The 19,006-nt window shown below is 50.7% G+C and overlaps 1 protein-coding gene across 1 annotated transcript in view; it reads right to left on the bottom strand.

The window, feature by feature from the left end:
• Window positions 1-19,006, bottom strand: part of LOC128274639 (protein groucho) — a 186,072-nt gene that overhangs the window by 20,582 nt on the left and 146,484 nt on the right. The window contains exon 5 of the mRNA XM_053012897.1: window positions 17,921-17,965. Within this exon, the coding sequence (XP_052868857.1) occupies window positions 17,921-17,965 (45 nt within the window). The remainder of the gene's footprint in view (window positions 1-17,920; window positions 17,966-19,006) is intronic.

Below are 19,006 nucleotides of genomic sequence, written 5' to 3'. Positions count from 1 at the left end.
TACTCCGTCGTCGTCGTCGTCGTCATCGGTGAGGAAAAGCCTCCTGCGGAAGGCTTCCGAAGCTAGGAGGTGCGCCTCGTTGTTCCATTACGCTGTGTGCCTCCACCGTACGGACGGACCGGCCAACGAACATCAGATCGTCGTCCGTTCAGAAGGCCAAAACGCACCTTGATCACCAGGAACACCGGTGCCAGAAGTCACGGTGGTCCTCGTCGCTCCTCGTCCGCACGAAGAAAAAACGCACACATGCTAACGCCCGATGACCGTAGGTACAACAGGCCCCGAAAATTGATGTCCGGACGACGCAAGTCCAGTCAGGGTGGCAAACGGAACGACGGGGCGGCGGAATGCGGACTCCCACTCCCTGCCAACGACTGCACCCGACACCGGTCTGGGGTGGACTCGCTGGTAGAGCGCCACATCGTCCGGTGTTCGATTGGTCCAAAATACAATTTCAAAACCCGCCACACCCGAAGTGGATGTCAAGGGGTGTACCACCCTGGCGAGCGAGGAACCGAGCGAAGGAAAGGACCATCGGTTCCGTTGTCATCGGTTCCGGTTGACCCGGCGTCGGCGACCGAGTGAAGAAGATCGTGAAGCTCCAACAAAAGAACGCCAGGAACACCAGTCCGTAAACGAACCAAAAGGCACTACCCGGTGGGCCGTACGTTCGGATGCACCACGGCCCACCGCCCCAGGATGCCGTATGAAGCGCAAAAAAAACCTTAACAAATAGGCCCAATGATAGAACATATTTTGATGGTTAGGCCGGGTTAGGTTAGGCTGGACCATCGACGGCACAGAAACGGTGCTGCCATATCAAAACACTTCCTTTCTCTCTCTCTTTCTTTCTGTGGTCCGTTGCTCAAATTACGTTCTGGCATGTCCGGGCCGTGTGGGTGTGCGTGTGGTCAGAACACCACCCACAGACCGCTCGAGTATTTAATCCACCGACAGCATCAACAGACTCCCGGGCAGGCCCCGGCTCCGTGGTCAAACACGTCCGGACTCCGCCCGAAGCACACGGATCGGCATAACCGGTTGCAGTTCCGTGCCATCGTATCATGTGCTAGTTTTTTGTGACCAATCGCCCCCACCGGTCCTTCCGATTCTGGTGCATGTTGTTCAACATCCTCTCACATTATCGCTCGTATCGCTTCCTGGGGCGGCTCTGTCTGCTCTGCCTGCCACCGGCCGGCCGGACCGACACGGAGGAAATGACATATTTCGCTTTCCGCCAGAACGGACGGCGGGCAAAGAAAAGTTAGTCCTTTTCCGTGTTAAGGATTCCTTAATTCCGGTCCGGGCACTTTTTATCGCCGGCAACACGACGTCGGCGGCGACGACGACGACGACGACGACGAATGTGGGTTTTGCGGTTTGAACTTGGATTTGTTGAAACGAGTTTGCCTTTTTGCGAACTACCATCGTGTGAGTGTAAATGTTTTCCTGTTGTTGGGCTTTAGCGAGAGCAGTCTGGCCAGTCGGTTAGGGCTATGATTTATTCAATACCGGTTGGATGTCTGGGACAAGGTTAACCCGTCTTTACGGCATCAAGTAGCGGCGTTCACCAATTCTTGCAACTCTTGCAACGCAGCTCATACAGTAGAGTAATTTTCTTTCCACTCGCTGACCAGTCGACCACAAATACTAGGTTCGGATTTTCCAGTGTAATGTCACATCTCACTATGTCTGAGAATAGAATAAGTAGTCCCTTTCGACAACTTGCGACTTGGGTCCGCGATTAATATTTATCTTTTTGATACTTTTGAAACTGTTCGTCAAAGGAGACCTTATTTGCGAAGAGACAATTCGTGGTTCAACTTTCTCGTAATGTTTTCGCATCACTTTTTGAAGACATTCCAAACAGTGACTTGTCGGACCTTTTTAAAAATTTGGGACAAATATAGACATAGATGGAATAGATATAGGTAAAACAAATGAAATAACAATAAAACTGCAGTCTGCAGAACAATCCAATTCATAAGAACCAGACAAGAAGCAATAAGAGAATCTGTTTCTTGTACATAGCTTCTGATTAAATCTGATAAACAATGTGTCAGCTACCTTTCAGGCTAGGATGCATCTTTGCATTCGGAAATTCAATGCAGTTTGGACATTTGATAGATATGAGTTCAGCAACAGACAAAAACGCAGACGCCATGGGACTAGAAAACGATGTCAAAGTAGCCTTAAAAAACGAACAGATATTGGGCTTCGGTTTGTACCACCAGAGAGAGAGACAGACGCGATGCTCATCGATAAACCGAAAATGGGCAGGTTTTGTGTGAGTTTATTTGTTTTCCCCGGTTTTCGGTGCGTTTGATACACCCACCGGCGGTGGTCGGTTGGTAAATTGATAATATTATATATCAGCTTTTGTCGGTCGGCCAGACCAGACCAGACACCCCTTAGCGCGGCGCCCCACGCTGCCGCCTCATGTTTAATGCATTTCCGCTGTTCATTTACGTGCGCTCCGTGCTCCGTGTGCAGTGATGTATGTAGAGAATAAACCTCCCGCAGGAAAAAAAAAAACAAAACAAAACTGTAATCCAATCGAATACGCGAAAATAAGGAACAGGAAAAAAAACGGTTCAATTGCGTATCGAAATGAAGCAAATTTTGCGAGCAAAACATTTTTCCCGTTTTGCCGCTGATTCGGTTAAACAGTAGCGCCGCTCGGTGCGCGGTGGACACCAAACGCAAACAGAATGCAATGACTACAGAGTGCAACAACTCTCGGCTTTCGACATAAATATCGCACATTTTGATAGGCGCACATTCTGCGGCAAAAAGTACACTTCAATCGCATCGCAAAGTGACTCACACTCACAGCGAGCGAAAGAGAGATTACACCTGCGGACAGATACGGCCAATGGCGTTTGAAATGGCGCGGAAAAAAGGAATCATAAAGTCTGTTAAAATTTTAAACGAAATCTACTCCCCGGCCAACGCAAACTCCGCGCCACTCGCGTAACGCGGATTTATTCGCGCGGAAAAAAAACTGCGTGGCACCGGAAATGCACAGCGCACCGGCGGGGACCCACCCCGCCCGGTGGTCCGGTGCTGTCCGGTGGGATGAAAATAAATTCTTTATATCATTCTCACGATCGATTGTGATGCGGGCAGGGGCGGGCACCATAAATTGAAAAACCGGCACGCGGCTGTCGGAAACAAATCGGAAAATCGGAAAAATAGGAAAAGAAAGCTCCAGAGCCGAGTGGGTTATTATTATTTGTATAAATTTATTGTTTTTAATGCATAATTGAAATATTTCGAGCCCCAACGGCCAACGCGGCTTTCGGTCCTTTTCGTGGGGTGGTGGCAGCAGCGCCCGTTAGCAATGAGATTACCAAGCGGCCGAGATGCGTCGTTCCGGGTTTCCGGGTACACCCGGTAGCCGACATTTTTAAAAGAACGTAGGTCGCTACGCAAAAAACAGGGAACACAAACAATTGGACAATCAATCGAAACGGAGTGCAGCACGCAGTTGGGTGTTTTTGTACTTCCGCCGCCCGAGGCCGGGTTCTGCGGAGGAACATTCGATGATTAATATTGCATTCCGGGCTCTTTATGCTTCCATTTTTTTTTTCGATACGATTGATTCCCTTTTATTTGACGTGCCAGCAACGGATGATGATGATGATGCGGGGTTCGACTCTTTATTTTTGGCCTGCCTACGCAACCTCGAACGGTCGCAGGGTTTTGCTACCAGAGAGTCGTACACGCACGCAAGGAATGCAACAACCCGTGGGCTTCATTTAACAAAAATGTTAACCACCCGGCGGCTCCCGAATGGATCGGACGAACGAATCATTCAATCGGATGTAAAAGGGGAACGGAAATTTATTAGTGTTTGATTTTGGCTCAATTCCTGCGAACGAATACATTTCACGTGGTATGTTGTAAAAGTATTTTCAAATGTCCACGGCATATTGGGGCGGCCATGCAGCCACAAGGAGAAAAAAACCTGGTAGCTTTTGTTGGACCAGAGAACATCGATCGGCAGGTTCGGCTCGGTAAGCATTAATTATAAATTAAATTGTGTTTTAACTGAAACAACCTATTAATGACCGTACCCAATTATCGGGTGTGTCCGTGCGCGCCCCCAAGTGTGTGTGTGTGTGTAGGAGGATAATTCGCCCGTATCATTATCATGCCGGCGAGAGCACCAATCTGTCCCTTAATCGTCCGGACACCCTCATCATTATCATCCGAATGCCGGGTATCGATTTCATATTTTCCCACCCACCGACAGGGAGGGTGGTTTGGGTGGTGAAAATGCTTTCGAAATTAATTCAATTCAACAACGCTACCCGTCACTTGCGCCCCGCACCCGCCTCTCGATCCGATGGAGGCGCATGGTGGCGCACCGGTTCGGTAACCGAATCCGGACTCAAAGTGATCAATATTGTTTGCGGGCCGGCCGGCCACACTTTTGACTTTTGCTCGGACGTGATTGAATTTCCATTGAAGTGGACACATGACTGGACACTGGTCATTGGCCTCTCTTTCGTGTTGTTGAGTCACCTGAGCTTTTGCTTGAATAAACCCAAAAAAGAAACAAGCGACAATTTACACAAATTAATCCATTCGCGCGCCTTCGGTGAATGCAAATTTAGCGTAAGGATTTGGGGACAATAATTACGGCCACACCATCTTCTTCCCGAGGCTGCTCCCGACAAACGCCACGCCAAGCAGCGGCAGCAGCACGCGTGGCGCTCGGCATTATCACATGGTTTATTTTAATTAATTGGTAATTACACGTTATGTTTAATGTTTAACATCGGTTCGCGGGCGCCCGCCCGTGCGTGTGTGTGTGTGTGTGGCTGCCGCCAGAGAGTGCGGAGTGACGAGTATCAACACAAACAAATGTGTTCGGGACCCCGGCGGACCGGGAACCGGAACGGCGCTGCGGATGGCCGGCGGATGGAAGATGGATGGCGAGCAACATAACAGCCGAAACATGTCAGCCGCGGTGGCCGGCCGCCGGCCGGGGAGGAAAATGAATTTTCATGTTCAACGTAGCGTCAAACAGTGCCGCGGTCGGGAGGAATTATTGACAAAAGCGTGGCTTGGCGTGGCATGGCGGGCGGTGTGCTGTTGTTGCCGGGACGCGGCAACATGAGCCGCAAAGTTGCGGTGACAGTGCCCGCCCCGGGGGGGTCCGGTTGGTTGGTGCTGGTCGCGGTTTTGGCAAGTGCCACCAAACTTTGCGGCTTATTGACTTGCATAATGAGTGTGTCCACCTGCTCCTCCCCCCGCTGGCCACCCACCCACCAACCCATTTCAATAATATCCGCTGGCCCATTTCCGCTCATTTCCGTTTGTCGGACAATTTGCAACACACACGAGAGCGCTGGTTTATTGATGAAGATAATGACGACGACGCCGATGATGGTGATGATGATGATGCTGCGCGGCGCGGGACGATGCTATTGCGGGGGATTGTTTGCCCTCGGTTGGGAGGGCTCAATTTAAATTGTATTCGCCACATACCACCGCGGTGGGTGGCACTCAACCCGCGCGCGGGCCGGTTGATGGTGTTATTATTATTTCATAAATAAATACATCATTATAAATGAAGTGTGCCCGGGACACACGGGACACGGGACGTCGAGCAGCGCCGCCGCGGCGCGTGCAGCTATATTGAATAAATAAAGTGGATAACAAATAGCTCTTTAGGCACGCCGGCCGGCCGACCGGTGGGTGGGTATTTATGCTCCATTTGCGTCCACCAAACACCGGACCGGACGCGCGTCTCTGTGCACCGCTGGCGCCACACCGCTTGACTTCGCTTGAAAGCGATTTAACACACCACCACCACCGATTATTTGCTGCTGCTTTCGGTTTCGTTGGGACCTTTTTATGCTGGGAGCCCGTTGGTGGGGTCCCACGCCGCTTGATGCGAGCGATAAACTCAACAGGTTTTTCGCGATAAAAACCCGATTAATGAGCCATTGCGCCCGGATTAGTCCGGGGGGGCCCGGAGGCCAACACTTAATTCAATTGCGATGAGCCGATGGTAGTGTAAATTAATTAATCAATTCTGTTACGCAAAAACTGGCCACCCGGCAGTGGAGTAGAACTATCGATAAAGTAGCAGCAATTGGTGCCATTCGCTCATAAAAGAGGTACGCGAAAAATGTACGAAAACAACGCTGAAACTGGAACGAACGGGGAGCGGCCGACGACCGACGTGAATTCTTCATGTTCCGTTGCCGGGCGTGAACAATATTAATTATAGATATCTAATTATCTCCACCGAAAGGCGTCTCTGTTTACCAAACTTTTACGCTACGCCGACTTTACCCACCAGGGGGGAGGCCGCGCCGCACCAACCGAGTCCCCTACCCGCACCGACCGGAGTGTCACGGTCTCACAGGATTTACGATGGCTTTTGCCAACCCCGAGAGCCGGCTCGGCCACGGTCGGGGGAAGGAAAAGTTGAAAAGGGAGGGCGGGCTGCCGAAGGGCTGACAAAATACCCCACGATTTGTTTCGGGGACCCAACCGGAGGGGGCCCAGAGACGAGGCAGAAGGCACAACCGGAAAACAAATTAAACTTTTCCTCGTTTTTCGCTCGCTCATTTAAGCAAAAGTGACAACGATCTCTGGGGGAAAACTTTCCGAAGCAACTTCAGCCTCCCACCGCCGCTCGGGTGGTGGTGGTGTTACGGTGCCTTTTTTTTGGTCCCCGGCTGGATTCCTGGAACCGAGCTCGACACAAACGGCGAATTCCGCTTTTTGCGGCGAAGACTAGGCGACTGCGGCTGCTTATAATAAGCAGCCAAGAGGGAGCAGCAACAACAACAACAGACCCTTCACGGAGTCGAAATAAAGAGAGGGAAATCACTTTGATCCACAGCGGGAATAGGGTCGGAGATGAGGAAAAAAAGGCCACCGTGCTGGAGCCGCCCCCGGGGGCGTTTGTGTTAATGAGAGGAGCAAAAGTCCACGTTACAACGGTTTATACAAAGGACGGCCGATTTATTTCGGTCCAGTGTCTTGTACCGCCCCGTGTTACTTTCAATTCCAGTACCTTTTTTTTATTTGATAATAAATCGAGAATCGTTGTACAACAATTTGCGCCACAACGTACATTATTTACTACCTTCTTTTTGACTAATTGAGTCACTAAACACTCACTAAGGGATGCCGCCATTCGAAGTGAGCACTCACTCACCACTCAGATCACGTTCTCACTCACTGCTCACTCGCGTTCACTCACACGGTGAGCGAAAGGAAGCATAATAAATCGCAGTCCGTCACATCGGACTGGTTCGGCCTACGGGTAAACCGGGGGCCACCGGGCGGGCGGAACTGGAGAGTCGGCCAACGTCCACCATTTTTCCGACCATTTGCCACCAACCGCCACCCCCACACACACACCCGCACGACAACCTTCCCATCCGTCTACGCACGACGCGGCAGCCACCGCAGCCAGCCTGGGTTTTCCAATATTCTTTCTGTTGTTGCCGTCTCGCTTCTCGACCGGAAACATACTTTCACAGAGCCCACCCACCACCTCCGCCCAGTGCGGCGGCGGCATCATCACCTACCGGACGCGGCGACGGTGGCGGCCGGCGGCGGCTGCAGTCACACTTCATGTTACCGTTGATGAAGGTGAGAAAAAGTGTTCGAAAAGTTTCGTGATGAAGTTTCCACCCACCAAACACACACCGTGGGTGGTTGGGTGGGTTGGGTGGATATTGTTTGATGATCCGCACGCCAACACGAGCACACACACACACGCACACGTACAGCCACAACTCTCCCAGGAGGATGGAGCACCGATAACGGTCTGTACAGGAAAATCTCACCTCGCCTACTGTGCGCGCTCAATCGAGTTCGGCTGTGATGAAGTGAGATGGGGAGAAAAAGGACCTCACACATCAGCTACAGAGAGAGAAAGCGAGAGAAAGAGAGAGAGAGAAAGAGAGAGAAAGAGAGCGAATGTGTGTGGAAGAAACGTAGGAAAACAACGTTTCGTCGACTACGCGGCGGGATGAAAGTATTTGGGCGACGGACGTAGGTAGTTTGGTACAAAAAACCAATAGAGACATTTTAAGGACATTTTTTTAATAGAATTTAATTTCCAATTATAATTATTATGAAAAGTTGCAGAACCTTTGTTGAAGCTTTTAAAACTTTTATGCAGGCTATCGAGCAGGCTCTGCCTTCACGAAAGCCCACGGTCTTCACGGTCCCATAGTTTATAGAACACAATACACATTTAAGAGATGATCGAACTTTTAATCGCTCAAGGTCTCTGTAATTCATTGACGACAATGATGAGATGAGAAAAGCTTCATTGGTTACAATCTCTCCAATTATGATGACTAGAGCTAAGAGTTAAGCCAAGTTACTCTCAAAATCATCTTAGTAATTCCAGATCCAAACGAGGCTTTCAATCACGAGGTGGACCCCGAGAGTTCGACGGCGACAGCGGTGGTTTTGACAGATGGTCTGTCAGCAAGCAATGAAAAGCCACATGACATTCGTTTCGGAGAATACATCTGTTTGGTGCTCGTTTCCTCAATAGATACAAAGTTTCAACAATTCCGTTACAAGCTTACAATAACTAGCTACCATAGGTCACAACAACTGGCGACGACGTCATAATAAATCGAATAAAAAATAACAGGCGACCAAACAGTCGAACAGCGATTGGGGCGTTACAAATAAAAGGCTCCGCCGGAGATGTTTTCACTTAACCTGGGGGCCACCAATTAAAAGTACGCTTCGATTTGGTTGAGTTGTAACCATTCGTAACCGATCTCTGCTGGTGCCGCACGCATCTGCATACTCTTATCCCACTGTGTGTCCGCAGTGCTGTGTGAGGCGGTAGCAGATCGGAAAACCTCGAGGTGGGTAGGTGGGTGGTTGGTTGGTTTTCTGCTTTGTGGTGTCGAGAACCATTTTTCCCAGCCACCCGACGACGACGACGACGACGATGGCGACGTGAAAGGCACCGACCGACCTGGCAAACACGCGGCGGTGGCAGTGGCAACAGATGAAGACCTACGGGCGGGCAGGGTGGTGGGTGGTTGGGAGATTATTTTCCAACCTTTTCCCCGACGCCTTCGACGACTCCCGGATCACCCGGAGAACCCAAGGTGTGATGGTTGGATAAACGTGATGGTTATTTGTACGGCACACACACACACACAGAGGGCGGTCGCGGGTGGGTGGAGGCGCCTGGTGCGTGTATCAACGGAAGCGGTAAAATAAAAGCCCACCACCACGGCAGGACACCCGGACCCCCGAGGGCCACGGGCAATGAGAGAGAGAATACCGTCACGTTAGCGTTCGCAATTGGATCGGTGGCGGTGGTAGCGGCCGGAACGGAACGGAACCGAGGGAAAAAGGCAGAATTCATTACGAAAAGCCACCCTCCTGCGTCCGCTCTGGCCGTCCCCCGCGCGGTGCCGTCCCCGCACGCAAACGATCGTTACGACAACCGCACCCTGCCACAGGCACCTGCTGTGGAAATGGAAAAGCGAGAAAAGCGGGAAAACACCACCCCCCCCCCTTTCGGTTGGGGAGGGACAACCCAACCCGGGTATTTTATTTCTCTCTTTTCCATCGGGCGCGGGCCTCCTTTCTCGCCTCGCCAAACTTCGGCCACTGATCGAGGTTTATCGAGTGTGGGCCGAGAGGTGACCCGACCCGTGCCCGGTAAGGGTGGCGGCGGGGGCAAAAAGGCCAGCCACAGCACACAGCCAGCATCATAAAAGGAGAAGAGAATGGTGAAAAAAAGAAACGGAGGACTTTAAACCCCGGCGAGGCGAGCGGGGAGCGCGATAAGCCAACAAACGGAGCAAGAGCCGCATACTTCAGCATATTCTGTGACAACGGGGACGAGGGGGGAGGGAGGCGAGCGGGTGGGCCGAGGGTTTATGTACACCCTGAGTCCCGCGCCCCCAACACCCGGAATCGGGGAGGGGCGCGCTGAGAAGGGACATTCCCGGCGGCGACGGAATCGGGTTCGGGTCGGTCGGTTGGTTGGTGGTTTGTTTTCTTTTATTTATCCCTAGATTTATTATCTCACCTACAACACGGCAGCGAGAGGAAGAGGGAAAGAGGCGCTGGTAAGAGATGAGTGACGATCCGCTTTTTTGCATTTTCATTTTCCGTTTTTTTTTGTTCCATTCCAAGTGACTCGATTTTCCCTTTTGGCATTTCTGCACCACCCTCTTCGTGTGGGAGGAAAAGTTGTTCATTTTCTCATCTGCTTTCGGGGTGATGGTTTTCCACCAACCACCCCACCCGGGCAAACACCACCCGGGTGAGGTCGGAATTAGGAACAATTTCGCGCAGAATATTCCGGCGACCAAAGAAGTTGCGGCGGGTGGCACACGGCCACCCACCACCACCCCCCAAGGCCTAAAGTAAGTGGAAGAGAAAGAAACTTCCTTTTTTTGCGGGGCCGGAAGGGTGGCCTGGGGCGGATAAATCAAGACCGCCCGCCGCGCGCGAGGGCACGGGACGGTGATGATAAATTTATTTACCGACTTCGCGGGCGGCCGCACGGTAAGTGGAGCCAAGGCCCGGAAACGTAATAACAAAGGCGAGACGGCGAGAGGGCCAGGTGAGAAGGTGAAGCCGAAATTGAAGCTCCGAAGCGACACCACCGCTCGCCGGAAGGGGCCACCGCGACTGAGCGAAGCGAAACAGAAGCGGAAAAGTTGATTGAGATTAATTTATCTAACGAAAGAGAAAGAGAGAGAGAGCGAGGGAGCGGGGGAGTTTGGGTGGCCAATTTGCTGACGATGATGGGTTCGGTGTGAGCGGCAACAACACACCTGGCCCGTGGGCAGAAAAATGACCAAAAGTCGCACAGGACACGCGCAGAGCTGTGCGGACTTGTTGGGCAGTGATCCTGCGAAATGAGCCGCCTGAGTGGGCCAGGGCGGGCGGCCATCAGGGCATACCCGGGGGTGGTTGCTTTGGCTCGAATTAATTTGTTGATACATCCCCTCCCGAACATGTCTCCGCACTCGGAACTGGACTTTCTTCTGGGGCGTTGCTTCTGGGTTGCTCTTCCAAGAAAAGGTATTTCGCCAATTAGCTGCACTGGTGACGGGGCGGGAAAGCGATGGCCAGGAAGGCAGGCTGGTAGCCGGGTAAGACAAATGGTCCACAGCCATCCACAGCCGATTAAGCTTTCCCCGCCTAGGCGGGCAGCAGAAGACGACGGAATTGGGTTCACCTACTTTTTATGGGCAGCAGAGAGGTTATTAAACTTTTTCGTTTCAACTTCAGTTTCTGGCGAAGCGGTTTTTGTAACAAAAAAATAATTTAAGAAAATTAAACATTGCAAACAGTTGGTGGGACACCTTTGGCTTCGAGTCGAATTTATGGTTGCTTCTGTAAACCTTAAATGGGGCTTCTGCAAACCTTCCTTAATACGTCAATATCTTCTTGTAAGTGTACTGACATAAGCTCGAAGTTCCTTGGGTTGCCTTTCTTTAGATCCCAACTATAAACACCAAAGTGACCCACTCTGTGTCTGAAATCTCTGTATTGTGGTCTTGTCTTGTTTCATGGCAAAATCGCAATCTACCACAATGTTCTGTACATGGTGGATAGGACGAGCTTAATCTATTATGAGCTTACTTTTGATTGGGATGTTGTTTCGTGGCAGAATGGCATGAAGAAGAATGGTTAGCTTAGAAACGGGAACACTTCTTTTGATGTGGTCTCTTTACTTACTGCCACCTTTCGCCAGAATAGCGTAAATTGCTTAAACCCTTAAATATTTGTTGCTACTTTTACGATATTTTTCTAACACTATTGTGGATGAAGAGAACCTCTAAAGACTCTCTGCGTTCTTACGTTTCATTAAAACCCTACCTACGTAAGCATCGAGAATGATCAACTCAATTGGACTGTAGTTGATAGTTAATAATAAAGATAGTAGTTAAGACGAAGCGTGTTCAGATTGATTCCTTGATAGTGGACCAATAATCAATCAACCAAATCACAACCAACAAGCTCAACCGGAATGTCAGAATTGAAATCTGAATGAGCAAGCAAGAATTGTGAGTTAGGTGCATCTGACGATCCTTCCCAACAAAGATAAAAAGTTCTGCGCGCTGCTGGAATTGGAATAAATAAGGAATTCAAAGCCGATGGTTGAGACGACCGTCGAGGTGTACAGATCCTTCATTCGGATGTCCGGCAGTCAAGTGTGTCGCTGCTTATAACTGCTGCGATGCGACACTTTATAGTAAAAGTTGTCGAAGGACCACATCAAAAGTCGGTGAAATCTCGGCAGCATGGCTCCACCCAAAAGACGAAAAGGAAATAAAACTTATCATACTCCGGCAATCCGGCCGCTCAACAAGTCCTACTAAGCAACACTAATTGAAAGTGAACCAAACAAGCGAGCATTCAAAAACCGTCAAAAAGGACGCGCCGCAAAACGAGTGTGCCACCGATTGTGGGCGAGAAAGAGACTTGGAGTGGCCCATCCCGGGATGCGGTGATCGAGCATCGGAGAACATACGGACAGCGGAAGTCAGAGCGCGGAGCGCCCCTAGCGCGAGTGCTTGTTGTGCGGAATTCGCCCACCATCCTGGCGAATGTGTGTGTGTGGGCCACAGAAGCCGTTCTCAGTTTCTTTCGGTTTTCTTTGTGGCGCGTGACATGGTAGCTTAGAGCTCGGGACGAACGGATGCCACCGGAGCATCGTCGCCGTCGTCGTCGTCGTTCCGAAGTTTATTTTCCACCATCCCGGCGCTCAGAGGTCCGTAAATCCGTAAAGGACTCGCTCGGAGATGGATGATGAATGGGAAACCGGGTGGGCCGTGACAGAGAGTGTGCGGGGTGGGTTGTGTGTGTGTGTGTGTGTGTGTGGGTCGGTTCAAAGAATCTCGCTTCGCTTTCGAAAGTGGAAAACCCCCGCGGAACCGGTCCGCCGCCGACGGGCCTTTTTCCACGAGAAAATTGAGACCGCTCCGGGAGGGACGGACGGACGGACGGACGGACGGGTGTGGCTGAGTAGTGGGTGAGAGATTTCTTTTTGTGATGGGGTTTTCCTTTTTCCATTTTTTTTTTCGTTTGGTCCACAAACAACTTCCACTTCCGCTTCCAGCGTTTAGCAGCCCTTTTTTTGTTCGTTTGCTCTGCCCCAGGAGACGAGTCTCGCTTGTGTCATTTATTCAAACATTTTGTGCCCCTCCGGGCCAACCACTCCCGGTCACCCCCTCTTGCTCTCCCCGGCACCGTGTTTCATTCTCTCTGTCTCTGTCTCTGGAGAACGTTTTCCACATTTTAACACGAGTAAAAGATCGGATTGCTGTGGCGGCAATCCGCCCCCCACGGAACACCACTCCCCGCGGAGTGGGTGGTGGCCGGAAAAGCTGCTTTCTTTCATGGTGCCGGTCGGTGGTGGTGGTGGTGGGCGGTATTCTATTATAATATTGTCAACTTCCTTCTTTTTCCAGTTCCCGCTGTGCCACTTTTTTTCCTGCGGTCGTCCCGGGGACTTATAACTTTCTCCGTCGCCTGCGCCACCGCCCCACCCGCGCTCCGCGCCCGCTTTCGCTTTTATCATTTTCACGCGACTTGTGACTTCTTTTCAGCCCCCGGCCCTCATACTGTTGGGGGGAGCGTTTTTGGGGCGGGTGGGAAGAAAAATGACACCACCGCCACCGGCGCGGAGGGATACGAGAGAAAATTGTCTCTTACACAGCCCCCCTTGCCCACCCGGACCACGGAGAAGTCCCGAGTTTATGCTTTCCGCGCGCGTCCGCCGACTTTGCCGGGCGACTGGGAGGCGAAAGAAAGACGCGGGAGGCTCGGGGCTCGGCTTCATCGAGCGGAAAACTTTTCTTGTCGCCTCCCTGGGTCGCCGCCTGGTGGGCCCCTCTCTCTCTCTTGCTCGCTCTCTCTCTTTCTTTCTCTTTCGGTAATCAGATTTATTTGAATAATTTCCCAGTGATTATACCTTTTAATTATGCAGTGCCGGGAAAGTGGCCGGCGCGCGCGACCGGAGAGCGCCGAAAAACAGTTTTCTCTTCCCCTGCTTTTAAGGGAGGAGATTCCGAGGACGGTTTCCCGTTTCGGGGTTTCTTCCGTCTCTCACACATAATGGGGCGGCCGTTAATCCAGCTGAGGACATATCGCTTCGCTGCTGCATGATCAACGGACCGAAGGGTTTAAAGTTTGGGTGTTTTTTTACATTTGAAAGAGAGAGAAAGAGAGATTCGAATGGATGGAAGTTTCTCAACTTGTTATGGGTCGAGTTAGCCATTCGACTACAGTGAACCTTCTGTTAAGATATTCAACTCTGTCCCTGTGCTATAAAGATCAGTGACGTCAGAGTTGTCAGTTGGACGACTTCAGTCAGTCTCGATGTGCATTTCATGCTCGTCAGACGTGGAAACATTTGAAACTAACCACCGCAAAAATTAGTACCTTCACGGCCTAGTAGCTAGCCCGACGAACCACAAGTTGACAAATTGAATTTCAAAAGATTACTTTCTGAATTAAACAATAAATACTACTTTCTGAATGAAGCATTAGATTGTTCTAGTTACATCAGGGGTTACTAGCTAGCTAGTTAATATAGACTGAGAAGTAGCAGACAATATAACTAGTGAGCCTAGCCGCGACCAAGAATGCTCTACAACATAAACCAGAGTGTTTCAAAGCTCCAGATAATCATTTTAAAGGCCACTTGGAGTCCAGTCTAGTCTCTAGACAACTGCTTTTCAAACTTGTTTGCCTCATTCTGTAGGCTACATACTTTCGAAAGTGAACCATCTCTTGTAACAACTTTGAAGTTACATTCCCTTGAATATTAACATCACCAAGTGAATGAAAGCGCACTCATGGCCGGACATGTACATGGCTTCATAAGTGAGTTTTTGCTTCTTAACTATCCGTGTACTCTTAAATAATTTTTCAGAGAACTTGAAAATGTCCACTCAATGTCAGTTCCATAGTTGACTGTCCAAAATTGTGCCCAAAGTAACTTAATTTTTAATCAAGTTGTAAAACTAGCTCAGTGCTGTAGCTAAATTTAACAACCTTTAATTGGTAGTTAAGTTTAAGGCAAAAAGAATGGAAGAGCATTGTTGAACAAATCCGAAACAATAGACCCACTGGGGCAGGACCGGACCACGGCGCACGGTTCCGGACCAACCGCAGCAAATAATTGACACGAGCTAACTAGTAAACGAACAAACTAATCGAATTACCATTTAGTCCCTCGTCGTCCCTCGGCGCCTGGCGGAACGGCTCCCTTCTCCTGCCTCCCGACCCCACAGTTCTGTAACATCTTTCCGCTCCACTGACATGACGCCCCGCTGGCGCTGATACGGCCCTCTAATCTGATTCCCCGTGTATAATATGATTATTATTGCTGTCTACAACCAAACCCATCGCACCCGCCGTCAACTCCTTGGAGACTCCAACACATTCTTGTCATTCGTCCGTCTGTCCGCCCGTGTGTGTGTGTGTGTGTGCGAGGAGGGATCCCGACCGCTGATTTCTCATTTCAATATTCACTCCACTAGAGATTGCTCGACCCTCCGGCGGGAGCCAAGAGGGACACAACCAGAGCACCGCCTCCCTTCGAAGGCTCCCTAATACCATCCCCATCGCAGACTCTAATATGGCCACAGTTCGGGAGGGAGAAAGAGAGAGAGAGAGCGAGCGGGCGGAGATGACTATATAAGAAAAAACTTTTTCCGAATTACCGTCTCGAAATATTTGCCGTATAATGTCCGTGTGCCCGACCCGCTCGCTGGTCGGGCGCGCGTCTGGAGGCACACACTTGGAAAGCATTCACAGCATGGCAGCCTTGCCTTCCGAGAAGACAGTCCTGCGTCCTGTTGGGGACAACAGGAAGGGGGCACCACCCCTCACCACACGGAGCCGAGCCGAGAGCGTTGACGGTGGTTGACGACTTCCTTGAGTTGATTATTATTCCAGTTTACAACTTCTCCCCGAGCGACAGACACGGACAGATAGCGAGAGAAAGAGGGAGAGAAAGTAAGAGAGAGCGCGCGCCCTCGAAAGCCCTCGGACTCGGAAGATGCGGCTGTTCTCGTTTGTTCGAGAACTCCCTTCTCAGCCACCCCGCAGACGGCGCCAGCCACGGTTGGGGGTTGGGTTGGGAACATTATTTTCTTTGTGCTCCGGAGCAGCGCGGAATAGCAACATAAACATCTCCTTCCTCGCTGGGCTGGGACGGAAGACGCAGCCAGGGTGCGCAATGAAATCAAGCACCAGTTTCCGGTCGCTTCCTTCGGCGCGCAATCCGGGAAATGGGACCGAAAAGCGAACCGAATGCCACCCATCCCACCACCGCACCGCCGCCCAGTAGCATCATTTTATGTCGGAAGCATGTTTCGGTCGGTTCCGAGTGAAAACGAGAATACTAAGAGAATTATAATCGAGTTAGTCGAGTGTTGAGTGGGCCAGGCCCCATTCCACGAGGCACGTGGAAATCTGTCCATCATAGCAGCGCCCCCACCGGGCCAGCCGCTGGCGGTGGCTTCACGCTATGTTGCTGTTCTGCTGTGTGTGTGTGTGTGGGTGTTTGTGTTATCTGTTTGTCCCCTGCTTCTGCTGATTGGCACATTTCTGTCTTTGTTTAACAAACATATCTTCGCCGCTGGTCGCTGGTTTAAGCAAATCAATTTTGACAGCAAGTGCCAACTACAGGAAGGCGGCGCTGTTGAATGTTGTCATTCGGTTGGTCTACTACGATGCGGTTCCGAACCGGTTCGGAACCGATCGGTCGGTCAGGATACCCGAGACTCGAATCGGTTATTAAATTGGCTCAGTAACCGAATCGGTTATCCGACCGGTTCGAATTTGAATCGGTTCTGAACCGGTTTTGAGGCTTCCGTCTTTTTTGCAGCTTTTTTACCACATTTGGGAGGCGTTTTTTTACGAGGGCGAAGAAAATGGAATCCTTCAGAAACGTCAAAGAACGAGACCAGCAGGAAAACAACGGAAACAAACACAGCAAGACTTGGCGGTGGCGGTGACAAGTGATTTGTTGATGCCCCGCGGTCCCCGAGTATTGATTGGCCCGACGGCGAACAGTAATTGAAGGACCCCGGGCCCCGAAAGCCGTGGAAACCGTCCCATCCTACACGCCGCGACAGCGGAGAAAGGCAAAACGAGCGTAATTAAGCAAACATGATGATGATGATGGCGGCAACCACCTCTCACCACGAGAGTCGGCCGGGTCGGAGGGTCGTAAAACTTGCCGGCCGTGCCACGCCAGCGGGCGATGTAAATCAAAATGGAAGCACACCAGAAAACACACCAGGGGCGGAAAGGGGGGCGCTGGTTAGGATGGTGGTGGTGGAGTCCCCCGAGACCATAAATGTCATGACTGACGAGACCGACGCCGACGCCGCGGCCGAAAGAAGACACCGCACCGCGTTGTTCGTCCTGGCGAAAGTCGTCATGAAGTCGTCACGTACGGAATATGCACGGCGCATTAAAATGTGCGCTTGCCACGCCACCTCCGCCCGGACGCGGGGTGAAGGGCAGGGACAGGCAGGAGGCCAATTTAGGGCTCGGTAGATTGAAACAGACACCCACCTCAGCATCGGTCGTCGAGGCTTGACTTTTGCTGTGTGTATGTGTGTGTTTTTGTGCTTCCGGTTTGCCATGGTGCTGCCAGTGGAAAGTCACCACGGAACCGCATCCTTGCCAGCGCGCGTCTCACCAGTTGTTACGAGTGTTATTTTAATTTAATTACTTCGATTCGACAACCAACTCAACGCTTCCTCAGTCTTCGTCTCGATCGAAGCATCGAAAGGGGATGGAACCTTTGCCATTGAACAGAGGAGCTCTTGTCGGAAGCAATCCTCGAATTCCGATAATGATGATCGACGATCATTGATTGAAACTAGCATTGGAAGGTATTCAAGATTGGACTTACTTGTTTGTGCATTTCCACGTTCAATCCGTAGGACATTTCGTAATACTGTAAAAAGAGAAGAAAAAGCATCGGTTAGCAAATGTTCAATTAAACATTAAACAGTTAAACATTGGTTAGGGTTAGGTAGTGTATGGTTAGGAAGCCGTAAGTCGGATAGAAAGGATGTTCTATACATTTGATGGGATCGCCCCGGAGAAATCTACTATGAACTATCCCAGTCTAGCGGAGGCTGCTGAGATGACGGGTTCGTCATCCGCCATTCTCATGACATGACCAGCCCACCTGAGCCTGGCGAGACGTATAAACTGCACGACCGCCGAGTGCATGGGGCAGTGGCCTAAAATCATTCGGAAAAGACACGTCTCACAGGCGTTAAGCAACGAAGTAAAAACTAAGTCGAGGATGTGGATCACCTCAAGAAATCATAAACATTTTCCATACCGATTCGGTATACTGCCTAATGTATGAAGAAATGTCGTAGCTAACGATGGAGAGTACAAAGAACTTGAAACGATGTACCTATGTCTAAAGCAAATATTGATGTCGCTGGATACACGTGGAGATTAAATGATAGAAATGGTGATGAATGAAGAATATTTTGTTTAGTTTCAAAACTGATGTAAAAGAAAGGGTAAATGTCAATCGTCAATGTTTTGGAACAGAGAAATAAATAGAATTCCACACTGACAACTAATCCCCATTATGCATTGTCGTGCCTATGAATCATCAATATCGATCGATACGTGGCACGGAAACACCACGTCGAATGGCCTGGCCTGGGCCAGTGTCCATATCCTTGTCTATTAGTCATTCATTGGACATACCGCACGATCGATCGTCCGACCGTACTGCAGCAGGAGGCATACAATTAAATACAGCCCAAACACTACCCAGCGCACGCCATCGGTGCCGGACATAAGAACGGCTAATGACCGATATTTTTACCGTGGCCTGTCGGCCCGGCCATGGACCACCGAGAGCACCAAGAGCGCAGACCAGAGCTTCGGAATGGACTGCACATCTAATTGCATCGTTACTGAGCGAGCGCGCACCTTGTCCCTGGAGATGATTGAAGCGCAGCCCGGA

This window comes from Anopheles cruzii, chromosome 3 (assembly GCF_943734635.1).
Source record: "Anopheles cruzii chromosome 3, idAnoCruzAS_RS32_06, whole genome shotgun sequence".
Taxonomy (NCBI): domain Eukaryota; kingdom Metazoa; phylum Arthropoda; class Insecta; order Diptera; family Culicidae; genus Anopheles; species Anopheles cruzii.
The sequence above is the reverse complement of the archived record's forward strand: the minus strand, read 5'-3'. Positions and strand labels throughout refer to the sequence as shown.